The 19476-nt window shown below is 44.9% G+C and overlaps 1 protein-coding gene and 1 long non-coding RNA gene across 3 annotated transcripts in view; one reads left to right on the top strand and one right to left on the bottom strand.

Moving 5' to 3' along the window:
• LOC309345425 overlaps nucleotides 1–19476 on the top strand; it is a 469580-nt gene that overhangs the window by 341150 nt on the left and 108954 nt on the right. The gene's annotated exons all lie outside the window — the stretch shown is intronic.
• JAG2 (jagged canonical Notch ligand 2) overlaps nucleotides 8291–19476 on the bottom strand; it is an 88206-nt gene continuing 77020 nt past the window's right edge. For both annotated transcript variants that reach the window (XM_081858825.1, XM_081858826.1), the window contains 5 exons: nucleotides 19203–19318; nucleotides 18077–18325; nucleotides 16456–16587; nucleotides 13584–13740; nucleotides 8291–12068 (listed from right to left, as the gene is read on the bottom strand). In XM_081858825.1, coding sequence (XP_081714951.1) covers nucleotides 11596–12068; nucleotides 13584–13740; nucleotides 16456–16587; nucleotides 18077–18325; nucleotides 19203–19318 — 1127 coding nt within the window. In that variant the 3' untranslated portion in view covers nucleotides 8291–11595. The remainder of the gene's footprint in view (nucleotides 12069–13583; nucleotides 13741–16455; nucleotides 16588–18076; nucleotides 18326–19202; nucleotides 19319–19476) is intronic.

Below are 19476 nucleotides of genomic sequence, written 5' to 3'. Positions count from 1 at the left end.
TTATAGCCAGCATTCACTCTTGCGAGTGGTATTTGGGTATGCAGCAGGGTTTCAAGCAGAGAGAAAGGGATTGTTATTTCTCTCTTCTTTTTTAAGAGGTGGGGGTTTTTTTGGGGGAAAATAGCCCTGTTATATATTCTTTCTTGCGTTTCTTTTTGCCAATCCTATTTTGTGCAAAAAGAAGGGGAAAGCTCTTGGAACAGGAGTTCCAGCTCCTTAGATTCTTCTTGTCTTCCCTTCCCACTTGGTTCTGGGAGGGAGCTAGAAAAGGCGCCTTCCCAGTGTTTGGTGAGAAAAAGCAAAAACGCCTCAAGAGCTAAAGGCTGGTTCGTTTTAATTAAACTTTCTCCCAGTAGCTCAGAAATATTCCATGTCAGCAGAAGACACACTTTGACAATTTCTATATATGAAAGAGCCCCCCCCTGTTGATATTAGGTAAAGGGACCCCTGACCATTAGGTCCAGTCGTGACCGACTCTGGGGTTGCGGCGCTCATCTCGCTTTATTGGCCGAGGGAGCCGGCATACAGCTTCCGGGTCATGTGGCCAGCATGACTAAGCCTCTTCTGGCGAACCAGAGCAGCACACGGAAACGCCGTTTACCTTCCCACTGGAGCGGTACCTATTTACCTACTTGCACTTCATGCTTTCAAACTGCTAGGTTGGCAGGAGCAGGGACCGAGCAACAGGAGCTCACCCTGTCGTGGGGATTCAAACCACCAACCTTCTGATTGGCAAGTCCTAGGCTCTGTGGTTTAACCCACAGTGCCACCCATGTCCCTTAGCCTGTTGATATTCCTTCACCGCAAAACACCCACACAAAATCATGCTGCATCAATGAGGGAAGGAGCTGTCAATTTTGACCGCTCTCCGTTTCTGACGTTTCCAATCTTCAATTCTGTTCTCTGAATTTCAGAAAGCGAAATTACATTCAGAAAGCGAATATTCAGAAATTTGCTTTCAGAGAAAGTGAATTAGGTTGGTTCACCTTTAAATGGAAACTGAATCCTAATTTTCACCCATTCCTCTTTGCCTCTTCTTGTAGGGGCAACTGTCAAAGGCACAATGAAGTACTATCGGAACAATGCTTCTTGTGATCCTGGGCATCTTTGGAAGAAATCCATTATTTTCAGGAATGTGTGTCCTTCCAAGGTATGTCCCCGATCTTGGCTCTCAATGGCACAGAGGATGCCCATATTCCTTCAAGTACTTAAAAGCACACAAACACATCAAAGAGTTGAAAGTGCTCCAGATGTGTTACTGGAATGGAAGAAAAGAAATGCATTGTTTTTCATTGCGACAACCATGCTTGGGTCAGGCTTGGTGCATTTGCCTCCTATGGGCTAAAGGGGAGAAGAGGCTGCCATTTTGTCAGGGGAGAGTCATTTCAGATCTAGGTCCAGTTACCCACAATGATCAACATGTCCCCACTAGGCCAATGGCTGATGCATTTTTTAAAAAAAAGTATTGGAAAGAATTGTGTTCTGATCCATCAGTTCCTATCCACCCTTTAGCTCATGTAGACCTTTAAAGAAAACAACCATTCCAGTGTCCTATCGTTCAACCTGGACACTGAGGTCCACCTCCAAGGGTCTTCGGGCGGTTCCTTCACTGCGAAACGTGAAGCTACAGGAACCAGGCAGAGGGTCTTCTAAGAAGTGGCATTCTCCCTGTGGAACACCCTCCCACCAGATGTCAAGGAAACAAACTATATGACTTTTAGAAGACATCTGAAGCCCTGTATAGGGAAGTTTTTTTAATGTTCAATGTTTTATTGTGTTTTTAATATTCTGTTGGGAGCTGCCCAGAGTGCTGGGGCAATCTGGTCAGATGGGTGGCATATAAATAATAACCTTCTTATTCAGCACCCTTCCTCCCCTAGGAGTGAAATTGAACAGGCCAAAACTTTGTTGCAAACCAGCTTGTGTTTTTCAGAGCTCTATGAAATTTGTCTGGATCTATATAACCTTACAAAGCAACCGGTTATCTTGGTTGGTGTCACTTTGAGAATTAAGCAAGCAATGGGTATTGGACCATCGCCTCCATTGCATCTCCCCGCCAGAAAGTTCATAAGAACATGAAAACATAAGATTCTGCTGGATCAGGTCAATGGCTCATCCTGTTCTCATAGTGACCGACCAGACGCCTGTGGGAAACCCTCAGGCAGAGTCTGAACAGACGAGCCCTCTCACCGCCTGTGACATCCAGAACCTGGCATTGAGGAGGAGGAGGAGGAGAAGAAGAGGAGGAGGAGTTTGGATTTGATATCCCGCTTTATCACTACCCAAAGGAGTCTCAAAGCGGCTAACAACCTCCTTTCCCTTCCTCCCCCACAACAAACATTCTGTGAGGTGAGTGGGGCAGAGAGACTTCAAAGAAGTGTGACTAGCCCAAGGTCACCCAGCAGCTGCATGTGGAGGAGCGGGGAAGCGAACCTGGTTCACCAGATTACGAGTCTGCTGCTCTTAACCACTACACCACATCGGCCTCTGACAGTGGAGGCAGAGCATAGCCACCCTCTACACTTCTCCTCCATGAAACCTTCCAGTCCTCTTTTAAAGGCATCCAAGTTGGGGGGCCATCACTGCCTCCCGGGGTGAGCAAGTTCCGCAGTTCAACAATGCTGCGTGAAGAAGTTCTTAAGTGGCAGGTTTTCGTTCTGCCTCCTCTCCCCCTTCGTAGGCCCTCTATTGCATTTGTGTGATGATATAACAGATAGTTCGGGGGGACGTTCTGCTGGGGCAATGGTCCTGGGTGCATTTTTCGGGGAGGGCTGTGACGCCGCCTTGACAGCCCTGTTTGGCGAGGTTGGGATCGAAGGGCGCATGTCTGTTGTGTCCTTCTCACCCTGCCCTGCCAGGCCTGAGCCAATTCCCAGCATTGCAAAGAATCTGGGGGCTGGCACCGCTCTGGGGGCATTGGCGGCAAGGGCAGGGCTCGTGCGGCAGGCTCCCGTTCACCCTCCACACCCCACTCCCCTGGTGTGTGCACCTGCCCCGGGCACCAGCATACCACGCTACGCCACTGGTGGCATGGAAGAGCCACAATGAAGTCACTTTAGAAAAAAAAGTAAACGGGTTATATAGGCCCACTCCAGCGAGGCTAGGTATGGGGGTGTGCTTTTTGTTATGCAGAATCCTTTTCTTGTATACCCAGCACAAAATCCATCTGCTTTCTTTGTGGGTTAAGCAACCTGCTGGAAGGGTGGGCCTCCCCCTCCGCTCTAGGTTTCTTTTAGATATTAAAGCTATTGTAAGCTAAATATTTCACACTCCGTTCCAAAGGCAGACTTAGACAGGGAGCAGGATATGCTGTGGGGTATCTCCACGGCCACACTCTGCAGAGTTGCCTTCCCAGTTCCTTTCCAAGGGATGATCTTGGCAGCAGATCATACAGTTCGATGTAAACTGTGTCCATTGTTAACTTGGCCTAACATTCTTCGTGGCTGGAACAACATTCCCCCCCCCCCAGCGCCTTGAGCCGAATTGTTGCTGAATCCCCTGAAGTCTTGTCGGCTATTTTTATTTAGCTATTCTTCCCACACCCCTCTTTTTTCATATTCACCGAAACAAAATAAAGGGTTTTCCTTTCTCAACCTAGCTTTGGACTGAGGGAAAATGAAAAGGCTGTTTAATGTCTAGTAGAGCCGATTGTGATAAAAGGATTCGTTTTTGTTGTTGTTACGCTTAGAAATAATTCAGAGTAACCGGCTGAATTTCCTGGATGCCCGGAAAAGTAAGTCCAGACTCTTGCATTGTTTGCAGATTGATATCTGGAGTACGGCAATATTTTCCCCCGACACTCCGAGAGGCCAGAAGACATGTTAGATTGTGCATGCATAGTTATAGAAGGCCAACAGGTGAATGTTGGATTCTAAATGCAGTCCTCAAAAGAGGAAAGGAAGATGCCCTAAACTAATTTGGCAAAATATACCCAATCATGATGGATGCGATCCCACTTCTAAGCGTTTGAACATCATTTCCTCAGGGGGAGCCATTCAAAAAAGGAACATCCCACCATAGTAATTGGATGTGGACTCAACACTGGAAAAAAGGGATGCGGGTGGCGCTGTGGGTTAAACCACGGAGCCTAGGACTTGCCGATCAGAAGGTCAGCGGTTTGAATCCCCGCGACGGGGTGAGCTCTTGTTGCTTGGTCCCTGCTCCTGCCAACCTAGCAGTTCGAAAGCATGTCAAAGAGCAAGTAGATAAGTAGGTACCGCTCTGGCGGGAAGGTAAGCGGCATTTCCGTGCGCTGCTCTGGTTTGCCAGAAGCGGCTTAGTCATGCTGGCCACATGACCCAGAAGCTGTACGCCGGCTCCCTCAGCCAATAAAGTGAGATGAGTGCCGCAACCCCAGAGTCGGCCACGACTGGACCTAACTGTCAGGGGTCCCTTTACCTTTACCTTACAACACTGTAAGGTTAAGGTAGCCTATTCTGTTTGCCCTTCAGCTTGAAAATGCTCTGCCCTTTTCAGAGGTCCTCTTCAATTCCCGCTGCCCGCTCTGCTGGGACTCGTTTCCCTCCATCAGCACTAATCCATAATAAATGAAGAGTAGTTTAATCGGTTGTAAAGTGGAGCCTCCTAAAAGCTTAATGGGGATGGTTTTGTGGGGGAACTGAGCATCATCATTTGTAAGCTCGCTACACACACACACACACACACACACACACACACACACACACACACGTTGCATTCCAAGGGTTCCATGTATATGCAAACCCCCAAGCAAGGCCTGCTCAGTACATGGGCTCTGGGATGTGCTTGGGAGATTTCGCAGAGCCCTCCAAATTCCCATGAGATCTCGCGTGACCATTCCCAGGCTTCCAGAGCCGGTGTGCTGAGTGGGCCTTGCCAGGTAAGCGAGGCGTAAGTGCTTAAAAACTCTTCCCACACTGGGAAAACCCAGAGCAAAAAAAGAGAGCTCTTAAGCTTTCTGCCTTGTGCACATTTTAATTGGTGCAATTTCAGACGGCTGGACTTCAACTGCACAAGTTAAACGAGCGTTAAGATGCTATCATATTCATATGCATGCACACATGCAACATCTACAACTTGAGCTGGTGAACACTTCATCCCATCCTAACTGCTGAGTCAGTTCCTCAAAACTTACCGAGTGGGTATGTTTGCAAATTCCATACTGTTTTACTAAATATATCAAGGGCAGTGAGTGCTATGATCTCCAGATGTTGATGGATTCCAAACCCATCGTCCCCATGGCCAATGGGTGGGAATGATGGGAGTTGTATTTCAGCAACATCAGAAGAGCACCTCATTGGCTGCCCCTGCAACATACCAATGGAAAGGTAGCTTCTGTAGATTGACACCCTCAGGAGCCCACCCTGAGGTCCACCTGCAGCTCCTTTGTCCTGCCCCCAGCTAGAAGGAAGTCTGTACCGGAAGGCAGAATCACCAATAGGAGCTAGAAGAGATTGCTCTCCATAAAATATGCACCTAATTGTGCTGTGCCCAGGTCAAGGCCAGCTCAAGACATTTTGCTACTTGAGTAAGTTTCAACCACTCTGCATTGCCCAGGCAATCCCAGAATGGGGATTGGGGGGGGGGGGCAGGGATTCCACCCACTTTGCATTTAAAGGGAAGTTGCCTAATCCTCACTTTCCAGAGCAAGATGTAAACTGTAGTGTCCTTCAAAAAAACCACACTTCTCAGATTTTGCAATGCAGTTCTCCAGCCAAGTATTGTGCACAAATACACACACATACACTGCAGAAAAGTGTCTATAAAATGCATATATTAGTGAAAATAATATAACAAATGCATTATGTTAGGGGAAATTGCATTGCAAAAATTGTGTTGGTTATATACATGCAATTTTGCTTATTAATAGAAATCCTCACGAAAATACTGAATTTTTTTGAGAATTGCTTTTAAAGAAAATGTAGAAATGTAGTCCCCCTCCTCCACGAAGTCATCCAATCCTCTTTTAAAGGCATCTGGGAATGGCGGCCATGACTGTCTCCTTTGGTAGCAAGTTTCATAACTTTAAATATGTGCTGAATGAAGGAGTTTCTTTTATCTGCCCCAAATCTTCCAACGTTCAGCTTCACGGGATGTCCCCTGTTCTGACGTTTGAGGGAGAAAAACCTTTCTCTATACACTTTCTCCATGCCACGTATCATTTTAGGAACGTCTATCATGTCATCATTTACTCACATTTTCTATAAACCATGAAGTCCCAAACGCTGCAACCTTCCTTCATAGGTGGGTCTCTCTCCATCCTCTGGATCACTTCATTTGCCCTTTTCCAAACCTTCTCCAACTCTGCCAGATCCCCAAACAGGCCAAGGGAGCTGAATCAGAGGCACTTAAGGTGGTATAGCTACCTTCCCAAACTTGGGTCCCCAGCTGTTTTCGGACTACAATTCCCATCATCCCTGACCACTGGTCCTGCTAGCTAGGCATGATGGGCGTTGTAGTCCAAAAACAGCTGGAGACCCTGCTTTACACCATACCACTGCTCTAGTGCAGGACTTTACGCTTATCTGAAGCACCCTCTTCTTATACGCGACACTAAAGTAATGTGCTCTTTTGCCAACTGACCTGCCACCCCATCAACCTCTCCCTGGCTCAGCTAAAAAAATGATGCACACCAGGGATTAATACAGTCACCCGCATTCTATTAAGGCCCTCTTCTAGAAGGAGTGGATCTAGGAGAAGATCCTTCTCCAACAACCACTCCTTGATAGATCCCAAGTAAACCACTGAGAAGGCGGCATCTTTGAAGAGCACGTCATTGTACCCGGGGTAGGGAACTTGTGGTATTCTAGATGTCTGGGATCTCTCTAGCCTCTCTCAGCCCCAGCAAGCATGGAAAGCAGTCATGAATGATGTGACCTGTAGTTCAACATCTGGAAGACCAGATGTCTCCATGTTTGGCGACCAACTGCTAATTTCAACATACAAGTCATTCCTCCCTTAAGGCAAAGAAATTGTACCTTTGGCATCTGTACACAGCAGACAGGTCCAAATAATGATGTATGGTCTGCAGCAATGGCCTGGGAAGTTACATCCTAAAGCAGAAGAGGCAGAAGCCAGAGATTATCCTCTCTCTGTGTGTGTGCTTAACTGACAATGTCTACATAGGACCTTTGCCATTACTTGCCTGTTGCCTCCTATGCTTCTCTTCTTTCTGGCCTACTTGCATGCCTTTGCACTCTACTGTTCCTGGCCCAGATTCCACCTTAAACTCAAATCTTGCCAGGACTTGCCTGCAAAATGCCAAGAGAGAGAGAGAGAGAAGGAAGTGGTTTCTTGCAAGCTGCAACAGAAAAATCCATTTTGTATCCAGAATACAACCCTAAAAGCCCAGTCCAAAGATTCTGCAAAGGGTTGGACCCTGCTGGCTTTTGAAGAGTGTTCACAGGATTCCTCTATTAGGAAACGGATCTCCAGGCCCACAGCACAGAAGCTAGAGACCCACTGAAGGTGGGGGGTGGGATGGGGGAAGACATGGAAATCCAAGAGGTTCACAACACCCCAAGAATCCTCTTGTAAGAGCAGGCCAGCTCCCTCAGATTCATTCTGCAGCAGGAGTCTCACTCAAGTATTATTTGATCTCCCGAGGGTTAATTATCATGGTTGGGGAAAGAACACAAACAAACACAGAAAACGGCAAATGGCCAAAAGAACTACAGGCTGCATAAATTGGTGCTGGAACATCAGAGGCGTTTGGTGAGTGAAAGAGGTTGCAACAACAACAACAACAACAACAACAACAACAACAACAACAACAACAACAACAATAGCAGCAGCAGCAGTGCCAGCCCAAAGTTCTGCATGATCAGATTAGGAGGTGCAGATTGAATTCCCCCCCTTCAGAATCCACTGTTGACACACTTTGGGTGGATTAAGTAAAGAACAGTTTCCCCCCTCAAGTGATTTGCAGTTACAAGCACCTGTGCATTCATGTCTTTTTGGGACTCAGCATTTGAATTGAGTTGCTATTAGCACAGCCAGCTTGACATCTTGCCTTCCAGTTCTGAACGACCACAGGGTCCAAAGGACTAGGAAAGCAGAAAGCATTGGAGAAGCAGTTTGAAATGTTACACCAGTGAAACCATCTTACTAGGTTTTGGAAGGCAGTGGCACTGCTATACAAGGGCAAGAAATGTTTTTTTTTTTAATGGTTCCCATTCAAAGTTGCATTTTTTGGGGGGGGGGGTAGAGTAATAACCAATGAGAAGGGAGATCTCATGGGTTGATAGTCCCAAAACCATTTTGAACATTTAAAGAGCCAAGTAAGGGGGAACAAAAGTGTCAACTGGCAACATTTGTTATAAAATGCTTTAATAAATAGTTTTCTTCCGAAAGCTATCGAAGAACATGTCAAACAAAATGTACTGCACAGAAGTTCCTGCAAATTCCCGCATTCATGTACTGTATAAAATAAAAGTGGATTCAAAAAAACATTCAGGGTTACATTGAGTGGCCAAAACGTTGAGAGAGAAACATCAATTTTCTTTGCAATGATAGGATAGCTAAGTAACGTAGGGTTAAGTTTTCCCAGTAATTAAAATAAAGATATAGCTCATTTCTTTAATAATAAAGCTTTTTTTTCTTTTTTTTAAAAAAATCATTAACAACCACCCCACAAATAATGCACAAGCCTTCCGTTATGAATAACCATTTCTTGCAAGGCATTCCACCTTCTGAGACGGAAACAGGCATTTTGACAGATGTTGTGCCATGGCCCCCGTTGGAGACATCTTGGCAGGACCGGCCAGGAGGAGGAGGAGGAATGGAATGAGAGGGCAGAACGGGGGTTCCCAGGGAGACGCTGGTCTAGGAGTTGGGGAGAAGAGCAGGCTAGGAGAGAGGAGGCCTTGCCTTGGTGACAGCAGATAACCCTGGCTGTCACAGGGAGCAGTCTGACTTGCCTGCCGCTGCTGTCTCCTGTCAGGGCAGCACTGCCTGCCTCCAGGGAGAGAGCTGAGACGAGAAGGGACAGAGAGCTGGCCATGCCAGCTGTGTCACCGAGGGCACGGCAACATCTGCAGCAGCAGACTCGGCCTTCTTGCGGGAGTCCCCACTTGCTTGCCCAGACCCAAGGCTTGTGAAAGCAACCGCGTGGATGACTGGCCCGGTCTCCAAAAGCGGAGCCTAGGGTGTGGTTCAAGTGTTGGGGCCTATTAGCTTACAGCTAGCCACACAGCTTAGAGCTCTGCAGCAGCGGCAGGGGAAGCTGCTCAGGCGCCTGGGGCAGGGCGCACCATGGAGCCGCCGGGGTCTGCCTGCCTCCTCCCACTCAGCTGCCCTACAGCTGGGGGGAGGCAGCGAGAGGACCGTTTGGGGAACGTGGAGCCTGCGGGCATCCAAGCCACTGTGTCTCTCCCAAGAGAGACGCGTGGCTCCTGGCCCAGAAATGGAAGCAACAAGAACTCCCCACATTGGAAGATTGGCAAGTAAAGATGGTCGAATACGTGGAGCTGGCAAAGCTGACAGGGAAGATTCGGAATCGCTGTGGTGATTTGTTCCAAAAGGACTGGGGCAAATTTATACTCTATATGAAAGAAAATTGCAAACAGCTGAATACGTTTGTAGGTTTACATTGAAAAGTTTGGTAATGGGAAATTAAGGAGCTGATTTACTTATAAGTAGGTGATTGTTAAAAGATTGATTTAACGTAAAAAAGTGAATTTAGGAATGTGGATAAATTGGTACTGAGATATGGAAGTCTGTTAGAGGGGAGGAAGGAGGTCGGTGCTTTATTTAAGCAACGTCGTAAGTTACTTTTTGATACTGAAATGTAATAAAATATGGAAAACTTTATAAAAATTATATTAAAAGAGAGAGAGAGACGTGTGGCTTGGGCGCGCTGCAGGCCCCACGGTGAGTGCCACCTGGCATTTTGTCACCCCTCCCTCAGTGGTGATACCCGGGGCGGCCCACACCTACCGCATCCCCCTTCCTCTGCCCCTGCTCTGCAGTGACTTCTGAATCATGCAACCTGATCTATGCTCGGGCGCTGCAGTGAATTCTGGAACAAAGCCTTTAACAATAACCAAGCCAGGAGTCCATGTTAGTGGAAGCCTGGGCATCATGGGGTCAAGAAGAGCAGTCCCCCGGACATCTAATACACAAAAGGTGTGGCACGATGTGCTACAAGTTTCCCAACCCCCGCTAGTAGCAGCCAATGAAGTGGAGCAGAGGCAGGGAAACTCAGCGCGGTGGGGGCATTGTCATGTCAAAACATGACTTGCTATCAAAGGAAAGAGGGAGACAAAAGAGGTGCCAGGACTGCTGTTTTGGTGTCAGCGGTGGGATCTGCCAAAATGCCTGGCTCCAATCTGAGTTTGCCAGCCTTGTTCCACAGAGGTGAATAAGCAAAACAGAAACAAGAAATGAGAAAAAAAATATTGTTCCCTTCATTAGGCCTGTATTTTTAAAAAAACAAAATGCAAAAAAGCAATACCACATGTAAGACATTCACGAAAGAAAGAAAAATATTGCCCTGTTTTTATACTGTACAGTATACTTACTCTGCGTTCTTGAGATGGGAGGAAACAGTCTGGATCTATTTACATGTGAAATGATGGTGATACATTGGAAAAGTACAAAAAAAAAAGTGATCAACAGATTCCCAACATTGATTGCATTAACATCACTTCCTAATATGGACATAATACCAAAATAAGTTTTATTTGTATTCTTTTTTCATTTTTTTTAGAAACTGCCATAAAACTTCCCTTTCTGTGACATAAATTAAAAAGGAATGACGTTTTAAAAAAAAGACCAAAAATATTTTAAGTTATTAACTCAAATATACAGAAATGATTCATTTAAATATGTACATATTTACAAAAACACACTCTCGTAATCTGAAAATAAACTGTTGTCAGTCTTGAGAATACCAAATATGGTATCCTCTTATGGTAAACTTAGATGGGCATGGCAGTCTTTGACAGTTGCTATAGAAAAAGGAAGTTGAAATTTCAAGGCACTTGATGCGTGCTTCAATACTGCAATCCTAAGGTAATTAAAACAAATTTACATAGTCAAATTAAAAAGGCCACTTTTTCCAACCACAGTTTGAAAGATCTCTATAGGATTTTTTTGTTCCAAAAAAATAAGGCATTTTTTTTGGGGTGGGGGGAAACTCGCAGAACTTAAGCGCAGGGAGTGGTTTCTAAGTATGGATTCAAAAGAACAGTTCATGTGAGGTTTTTTTTACCCCTTAAGTCCAGTAACTTCCTCAACCAGGAGGTTTTTAAGCTACTGTTACAACAGGTAAAAAGAAACACGTTCTGTAAACAGTGTAGAGTCTTGGGTGATAAACTTTTATGAAATCGAAAATACAAACTTCCCTCCTCTGCCAACACAGCAAGTGTTCTCCACGTAAAGTTTACAAAAATAGCAACTATCAAAGATTACTCTATCATCTGACAGTTATTGAATAATTTATACAAGGCTAAAAGAAACAAAATAAAGTTTTTATCATTTTAACTTTTTTTTATTCAAAATAAAGTAACTATGAACATTTGACTCCAGACAATTAAGTCCTTGGTGCAAAGCGGAGACGCCAATTTCTCCAACTCTGTTCAACGTTGACAGCGCGGATATGGTCCGAACAAAGATTTAGTCTCTTCCGCCTTCAAGGTTTGCTGTGTTCACATTTTTTACAGATCTGTTGTCCATTTTGGTTGTCTGAAGAGATTTCTTAATAGGACTATTCTCTAAGGAGTCCATTGCCTTTGCTGACAAAGGCTTAGAGTGTTTGTGAGAGAGGAATTTGTCCATTTCCATGACCTCTCTCTCTTCTTCCTCCTCCTCCTCCTCATACTCTGTGTACTCCTCTACTCCGTCGTAAGTTCTTTTTTGAGGAGCTATAAAATTTTTGGGTTCATAATGAATGCCTTTGCGGTTGCAAGGTCTCTCAATAGGATTCCATATGGGATTTAGAGGCGCCCATTGGTTATTTGCAGCCTCTTCTATGGATGGGCGATTTCTCTCTCTCTCTTTTCTTCTCTTTCGCGTCCACCACACACAGATAATTATACAGGTTAACCACACAATGCTAAAAACTACACAAAGGATTGGAACCAGGTAATCTAGAAAACACAAGCCAAACACACAGCTTAGTGAGCAACTGCTAAGCAAGACAGAATTGAAAGCATGTGCAAATAAAGTCTCCAAGAGGCGTGATAAATACCTGCTCCAAGGGGACATTAACAATCTAGCTGTTGTTCAACTGAAGTCTCATTCTACACTTCCTCTTGTCCTGTTGCTTTCTCCCGGGGGAAACCTCTCTTTAGCGCTCAATTGGAGCAAAAAAATGGCAATTTGGGTTTTCTCTGGATTGACTGTTTGCTCCGATTCAGAGCAGGTTTTCCCTGAGAAAGAAGCAGGCCAAGGGGGGAACTGCTCGGATCTGGACCCATGCTTTCGAAGCACAGGACGAATAGGAGTGTGGACGATCCCGGAGGTTTTTGGTTTTTTCTTTAAGTTTTGCCCATTTTGGTCCTCCAAGAGCATTGTGTGGAAAGCAGAAAGCAACAACGCAAACCCCTTGTGCCTACAGCTGTCCCATTTGGAACTTGCTTCCACGTAAAGCGTCTGCCTCAATTTACTAAAACACAAAATCTAACCTTTATGGACACAATATGCCCAAGCAATGGTATCTGCTAGCCAGTAGGAAATAGAAGTGACATGGACGTAAAAACAACAACAACACTATTTTTTTTTTTAAAAAAAAAAGGGGGGGGGGAGGAAAGGCCAAATACGGTAGGTATCAAATTTGTTAGTATTTCAAATACAGTTGTACCTTGGTTTTCAAACAGCTTAGTTTTCAAACTAAGCTGGCTCCCGAACGCTGCAAACCCAGAAGTGACTGTTCCAGTTTGCGAACTATTTTTGGAAGCCGAACTTCTGACGGGGCTTCCACTAGGCTGCAGGAGCTTCCTGCAGCCAATCAGAAGCTGCGCTTTAGTTTCCAAGCGTTTTGAAAATCGAACGGACTTCCGGAATGGATTCCGTTCGACTTCCAAGGTACCTCTGTACTAGTCAGCCACATTTGGCACAGCTAGCAAGAATAATCTTGCAGAGTTATGCAGGCCCTCTTCTGAATCACACGGCCCTTCTTCCAGAAAGGGGGAGCGGGCTGAAATTGCATCTAACACTGCTCACTGCATGAATAAAAGTGAAGCATAATGCTATGCGTTATGATTCTTTATTGGTCTTCCTTGCCCACACCCCTTACACAATGCAGCCCCTCAATTTGAGGTAGAAAACCAGCTGGAGTGGGGGACAGTGGTGCTTCTTAAACCCTGCACCATTCCCCCCCCCAGCTAATTTTACCCCTAATAGGGAAAAGACACAGGTATCTTTTTCCTAGTGGAGGTAAAAATAGCCTCCAGGAAACTATTTTTAGCCGGAGGGGGGCACACTATGCAAGAGGTTCCTCCCCACTGGCCTTCCATTTCAAAGTTGCAACCTCAGCAGCTGCATTGTGTAAAAACGGAACAAAAACCGTCTCACAAAAGCCTCGTGGAATGGCATGCAATGCACAGCTTAACTTTTGAGTTATGCCATCAAATAACCCAACACTTAAGGCACACACAACTCACCTGATGAAGAAGTCCCAACCACTATGGTCTCTATTTTGACTTCAGTTACTGCCAGCATAACTGTACTGTTTTGTCGCTTTGTAATGGTGTTTACTATAGTGTTGGCTGCATTCTGAATAAGGCTGTTATCGGTCTCCTCTTGATGTGAGATGAAAGACTGGGAACAGAGAAGACAGACAGGAAACTTAAGTTTACAATGAAGTATTTTTTTAAAAATAGCCATGTTACCTTATATTTAGGGGACCAGACTCAAGTCTGAGAACCTGAGAATCCCAGTTTGCTGCTAAAGGATGAGTGCTGGTTTGACGTCAGTATAGAAATATTATGCTAGCATTGTGCGCCCTGCCCATTAAGAGCAGTATGGGTAAGTTACACATGACAAACTTCCGTGTTACTTACACCTCTGAGCTAAACTTAGTCATCGTTTGGAGGCTTTTAAGGTATCCAACTAGGCATCTACACTAATGATACGATCTGATATATATAACCGTGTGCTTTCCAGTTTGCATCATAGCACAGAGTATTCTTTAGTTGCAGATGTAGCAGAGCAGCTAAGAATATCTGGCCAATACTACACCTTTTGGCGCGAGGACCTCTTTCCCTTGCCCTAATAACAAGGAAGGTGACAGCTAACAGCCTTCCGCCCTTAGGGAATCCAAGTTCATTCCCCTCTTCCAAGCTGAACTCACCTTACCTTTCTGCCAGAGGCATCAGAGGCAATTTCATGGTGACTTCACTAACCAATTTTTAAACAGAAGCAGTGCAGCAGGGGAAGTCTACAACCAAACTCTGAACTGCACAATTGTAGGTAACTGTTTATTTCCTAGGCAATTCATGTTGCAAGTAGAAAGAAACCAAGCTTAGGAGGGCAACCTCTAGCTTGCTCACGTGTATATCCTATACAGTAATCGTTGCTCTTCCCTTCTGCAACCTATGAAGGCACTAAGGGCTGACAGAGACAAGCAGGATCTGTTATTTTCTGACCAGCTCCATGTGTTGAGAGGGCCAACTATGTAGCTTTCCCAATGAGCCTACCAACTACTCATCAAATCTTGAAACAGATGCGGCACGAGAGATGCGTGCTTGGCTATCCCATCTGGTTTTTGTTTGTTGAAAACAGCTGTGGTGTGTCAGAGCGGTTTTACTGGGGGAAGGGAGTAATTGAAGATATTCCCTTGTGCAAACTCCCCACAAGCTACTATTAATCCCACAAAAGCGGGGGTGGTGGAAGAAACAGAGGCTCACACAGTTTCCTCACCCTATGGCTAATTCTTTACAGGAAGGGTTAAATGCCTTCTTCCCTGGCACCACTGCTGCAATAAAAAAAACTGGAGACTTCCACACCTGATTTTAAGTGTCTTTGTCTCTTGTGTGTGTGCGTGCATACACACACACACACACACACGCAAACAAAATAGGATCTCTTCCATCAACAGCAGTCTTTGGTCCTAAGTCACTTTCCAATTTCAGAGGAACAGCGAGGACAGAGCTGTGTTTGTAATCGTAACTGCTTTGCCACACGGAAAACAATGGGCCAGGACTTGTTACATTACTTGCAATGTTTTTCTTCTAAATAAAGAAAAGGTAGCAGCCTTCCTCTCAATTCATGCTTGACTCCAGCATTATATATATATTATATTTCTTTATGTTTGTATATTTGTTGGAAGCAGCCTGGAGTTGGGGGTTGGACTCGATGGCCCTTGTGGTCTCTTCCAACTCTATGATTCTATGGAGTAGCTAAGTCAGATGCACGAGGTACAAATAACCACCACCACCAACACACAAAACATGTATCCCATTGTTCCACCACCAAAAGAGGCATACATGGCACCTTTAATGTTACAATCAGTAAAACAATTCATAAAACAATTTGATGGCAGTTAAGAAAAGCAGCAGAGTACCATGAGTCACCCACACTTTCACTTGATCCATATTGTGTACCAATTCACCCCCCAAGGTCTGAGAGCTTTCCTTGTTTTGCCTTGCAAAAATCAGATCTTACCTGCTGAATCAGATCAGTATCAGATGTGTGTAAAATTGGAAGAGAGATTTTGCTTTAACCGAGCAGATCAGATGGGGTTTTTGCAAGGCACAGCTATGATGAGAAAAGCTCTTGTACCTGGGGAACGGATTAGTACACAATCTGATCAAGATGTGGGTTAAAAGTATGGATGAGCTCTTGGGCTGAAGACAAATCTCAAGTACTTCTCTTCATTCTCTGATGCTTTTTTGTTTCGCTCAAGCCGTTGTCTTAGTGTAACCAGCAATGTTACAATGGAGTTTTGAGGCTGGATCTGTACAGGGTAGCAGCAAAAGATCGCTTAGGGGAATACTTTAATTTTTTTGTATAGTGGCTACCGGGTTAAACCCAGTCTTTCCCTGGCTTCTACCTACCCAAGACATCCATTGCCCTCTTCCATAATTGCATTAACTGTGAACTGAAGGCCTTCTGCTCCTCTGTCTCTCACCCAAGGAAGGTCTCAACCCTATTCTCCCTCTGCCTCATGCACTCACACATCCAGCCCTTCTGCTCTTGTCATTATGCCAGTTTCTTTGATAGATTTGGCAGCATTTCAACAATGCATCTCAACATCTGTTTAGCTTTGAATAGTTGTCACCTGAATCGACTATTGGTATTTTATTTTTTTTAAGCGATGAAACCTTGTAATGATGTTTTGTTTCAGTGTATACTGCCTTGATATATTTTATGATATGGTGGTACAGAAATATTTTAATAGGTAAGTCTTCAACTGGTTTCCTGATTAAGCTCATGGTAACTAGCGCAGGGTCTTGAGTCTTTCTGACACCTGCTTTCATCAAGGCTACTACAGACAACACATTTTCCCCACTTAGAAATAAGTTTAATACTTACAATAGCAACTTCCACGGCGTTTTCTATGGAGTACGATAGATCACACAACACCAGTAGCATTCTCTCACTAGAAACGGACCTAGTGGCTGGTAAATATCTGATTTCTGAGCAAATATTTTCAACAGTAGTGCCCTGTGAGAAAAAAAACAAGACCAACTCTTCTAGAAAACCGGAGTATAAAAATTAAAGTACACACTAATTTCAGAACAATTTAGAAATGATAAATTGATATAACAGTAAAGCAGAAAAAAGGTTCGCTCCAAATCTCCCAGTGTCATTTGATATACAGGCACACAAACAAGGGACTTAAAACATTAGAAGCACTGCTCCAATGTTCAGCATTCTCATTGGACCATTTTGTATTCTCTTGGAGCATTCTGAGAAGATAGGAGGGGAACTGAAGTTAGCCTTAAATCACAGGCGGTATTAATGAAGACCTGAACAAAAGGAATGGGGGGGGGGTTCACCTCCCAAGATGACCTCCCTCCCCCACAGAATTCATTCTCAAGGCTGGGAGGAAACAATCTGACACTACAAAAGTGTTTGTCTTGTGAATTCATAGGTAGAAAAGGTAAAGCACAACACTGACTTACTTTACAGGTCAATCCAATGTGAAATGGTCTTTTGGTTACTTACAAAGTAACCTCAACTCCAAACTGCTGCACTGACTGATGACGGTGATGGATGGGAAAGTATAAAGGACAATAATAAATAATTTCTATGGACTGGCATCCAAAGCTTTCCTAAAGTTGTGCTCGCTCTTTGGGATTGCTGCATTTCCTTTTCACTAGGAGCAGGAGGAATGGTAGCCCACTGAAGATGCCACTGGCAAGTCAGAGGACACTCAACATCCTGCAGAAAACTCCATAGTGCAGATAAGGGCCTAACAAGCAAGGCAAGTTTTGAAAGACTGGAAAGCTGGTGGCTTGTTTAAAAGACGCTTCAAAAAGCAAATACAGGAAAAAGTCCAAGGTCCACAGCACCTGTACCTAACCTTCACAAAACTGGCTTGCTTCCTTGCATCATTCTGAAAGCTCTACACTGCAATCTATCACTGGTGTTCGTTCTTTGGGGCAGTGCACTGAAACGCATTAGAGCATTTAAAACAAACAATTCACACCTTTCTTTAAATCCAAAGCTAACTCAAACCAAGACACAGGAGTCTCAATGGATTTTCCTCGGAGGAAACCAGCTGCACCCTAATCTGCACCCACGCAAAGCCTTTATTTCAGAACTAACTAGTGCTGAATAATTCTGGTGCTTAGAAGCAGCACTTCTCCTTCTCTGCTCAGTGGAGCTCAAAGGGGAAAGGGCTCAGCAGTACAGCAAATGCTTTGCACGCAGAAAGTCCTTAGGTTCAATCCCTGGGAAAGATTGTTATCTGAAAACCGAGAAAGCCAGGGTCAGTCAGTTATCAGCCCATTGGATGGACCAATGGGTCCAACTCAATCTAAGGTACCTTCTTATGGATCACTCTGCTGAACTCCATGGCAGATGTCTGAAAAACCGAGGCAGTTGGAAGTGATAAAGAAGCACATTTTTCAAGCAAGATTTGTAGGTTTCAACGTTGTGCATTGCTTAGAAACTCTGTCAAGATGTTCGTAAGACTTCAAATTCTCACCTGGGGTACTTTGTCTCTGTTAAATATCAGAGTGATTCTTGCACAGCTGTTGTCCAAGTAACCCGAATTGGGGGGACACTTGATGTTGACAGGAAGAGGTTCTGATTCACTGCATTCCCCCCAGTCAGCACAAGGCGGTTGGAAACATTTGGTGTACATTTTCTCTTGGCATTCTTGACCTCTGGAGCATTGGTGACTAGCATGGTCCCCATGTTTGGTCAACAAACAAGATTTTCTCCCACACCACACCTAGAATGTAGCAGAGGGGGTTTTTAGCGTGTAACATGGACAATCATGAAACTGAGGGATGGAGTAGCTTGTAGTTCAAACAAGGAGGCTTCTCTTCTAGCTAATCCAAGCCACAGAAGATTTTGGAGACTGTGATGCTCATTTCCTATCTCAGGTGATTATTATAAAGCACCGAGACTTGCACTTCTAGGCTCAGCAATGCCACTCAAATCAAACTGATTTCTTTACATTGTGCATACAATCATTACAGGAATTATTCCACTGCAGGGGTTAGCAAACTTACTGCGCCTCGGGCCGGTGTCTCCAGCGCCGATTGTGCGGCGGGCTGGAGAGTGCGTGCCCATACGCTATTTCCGGCGCACGTCCGGGTTGGAGGACTGGAAATAGCTTGTGCGCATGTGCACGGGCCTCCTCCGACCCAGATGTGCACCGGAAATAATGCTTGCGCATGTACAAATAATGCTTGCTCATGCGCACAAGCTATTTCCGGTGCTCCTCCAACAGGGAAGTGGGCAGCTGAGCAGCGTAGCGCCAGTAAGAGCGGGAGGCGGGGGTCGCCGCAGGTCGGATAAACAAGTCCCTCGGGCCTTATCCGGTCTGTGGGCCTTAGTTTGGGGACCCCTGTTCCACTGTCTCCCAAGCAAGACGGATAACAAGCCTAAGTTATAATACTTCTAAATGCTTATGATATCAGGTACATATCAGGTGAAACTTGGAGGGAGCAAAGGGATGGGGGAGTAGCAGTTCTCAATGCAACCATGTGCTGAAAATGTCATAGAAATAAATTAATGAAGCTGACACGTGAGTGCGGTGAGGGTTGAAAAGTTTGAAGGAATAGGCAATTTAAATGATTTAGCATTCAACTTCATGTAACTACCTTGGTGCAGTCAATGTGGCCATCCAGACAGTGGCAGTTGTTGCATTCTTGATCCCATCTGCTGCCATGGGGAAAGGATGTTCCTTTAAGCCAGCAAGATTTTCCAAATCCTATCACTTGGGGGGGAGAGAAAGAACAGGGAATAGTTTTCATTTTAAGTATTGGATCAAGCCAAAAGAGAATACCAAGTTCACCTTACAGATAAGCTATAGCACATGCTGCTGTGCAAGACACTGCGAAGTAGCATTTGATATTTATTGCTCTCAGTTTAAAG

Source organism: Podarcis erhardii (genome assembly GCF_964252035.2).
Source record: "Podarcis erhardii genome assembly, chromosome: 1".
In the NCBI taxonomy this organism is placed as follows: domain Eukaryota; kingdom Metazoa; phylum Chordata; class Lepidosauria; order Squamata; family Lacertidae; genus Podarcis; species Podarcis erhardii.
This window is presented reverse-complemented; position numbering and strand designations above follow the sequence as displayed.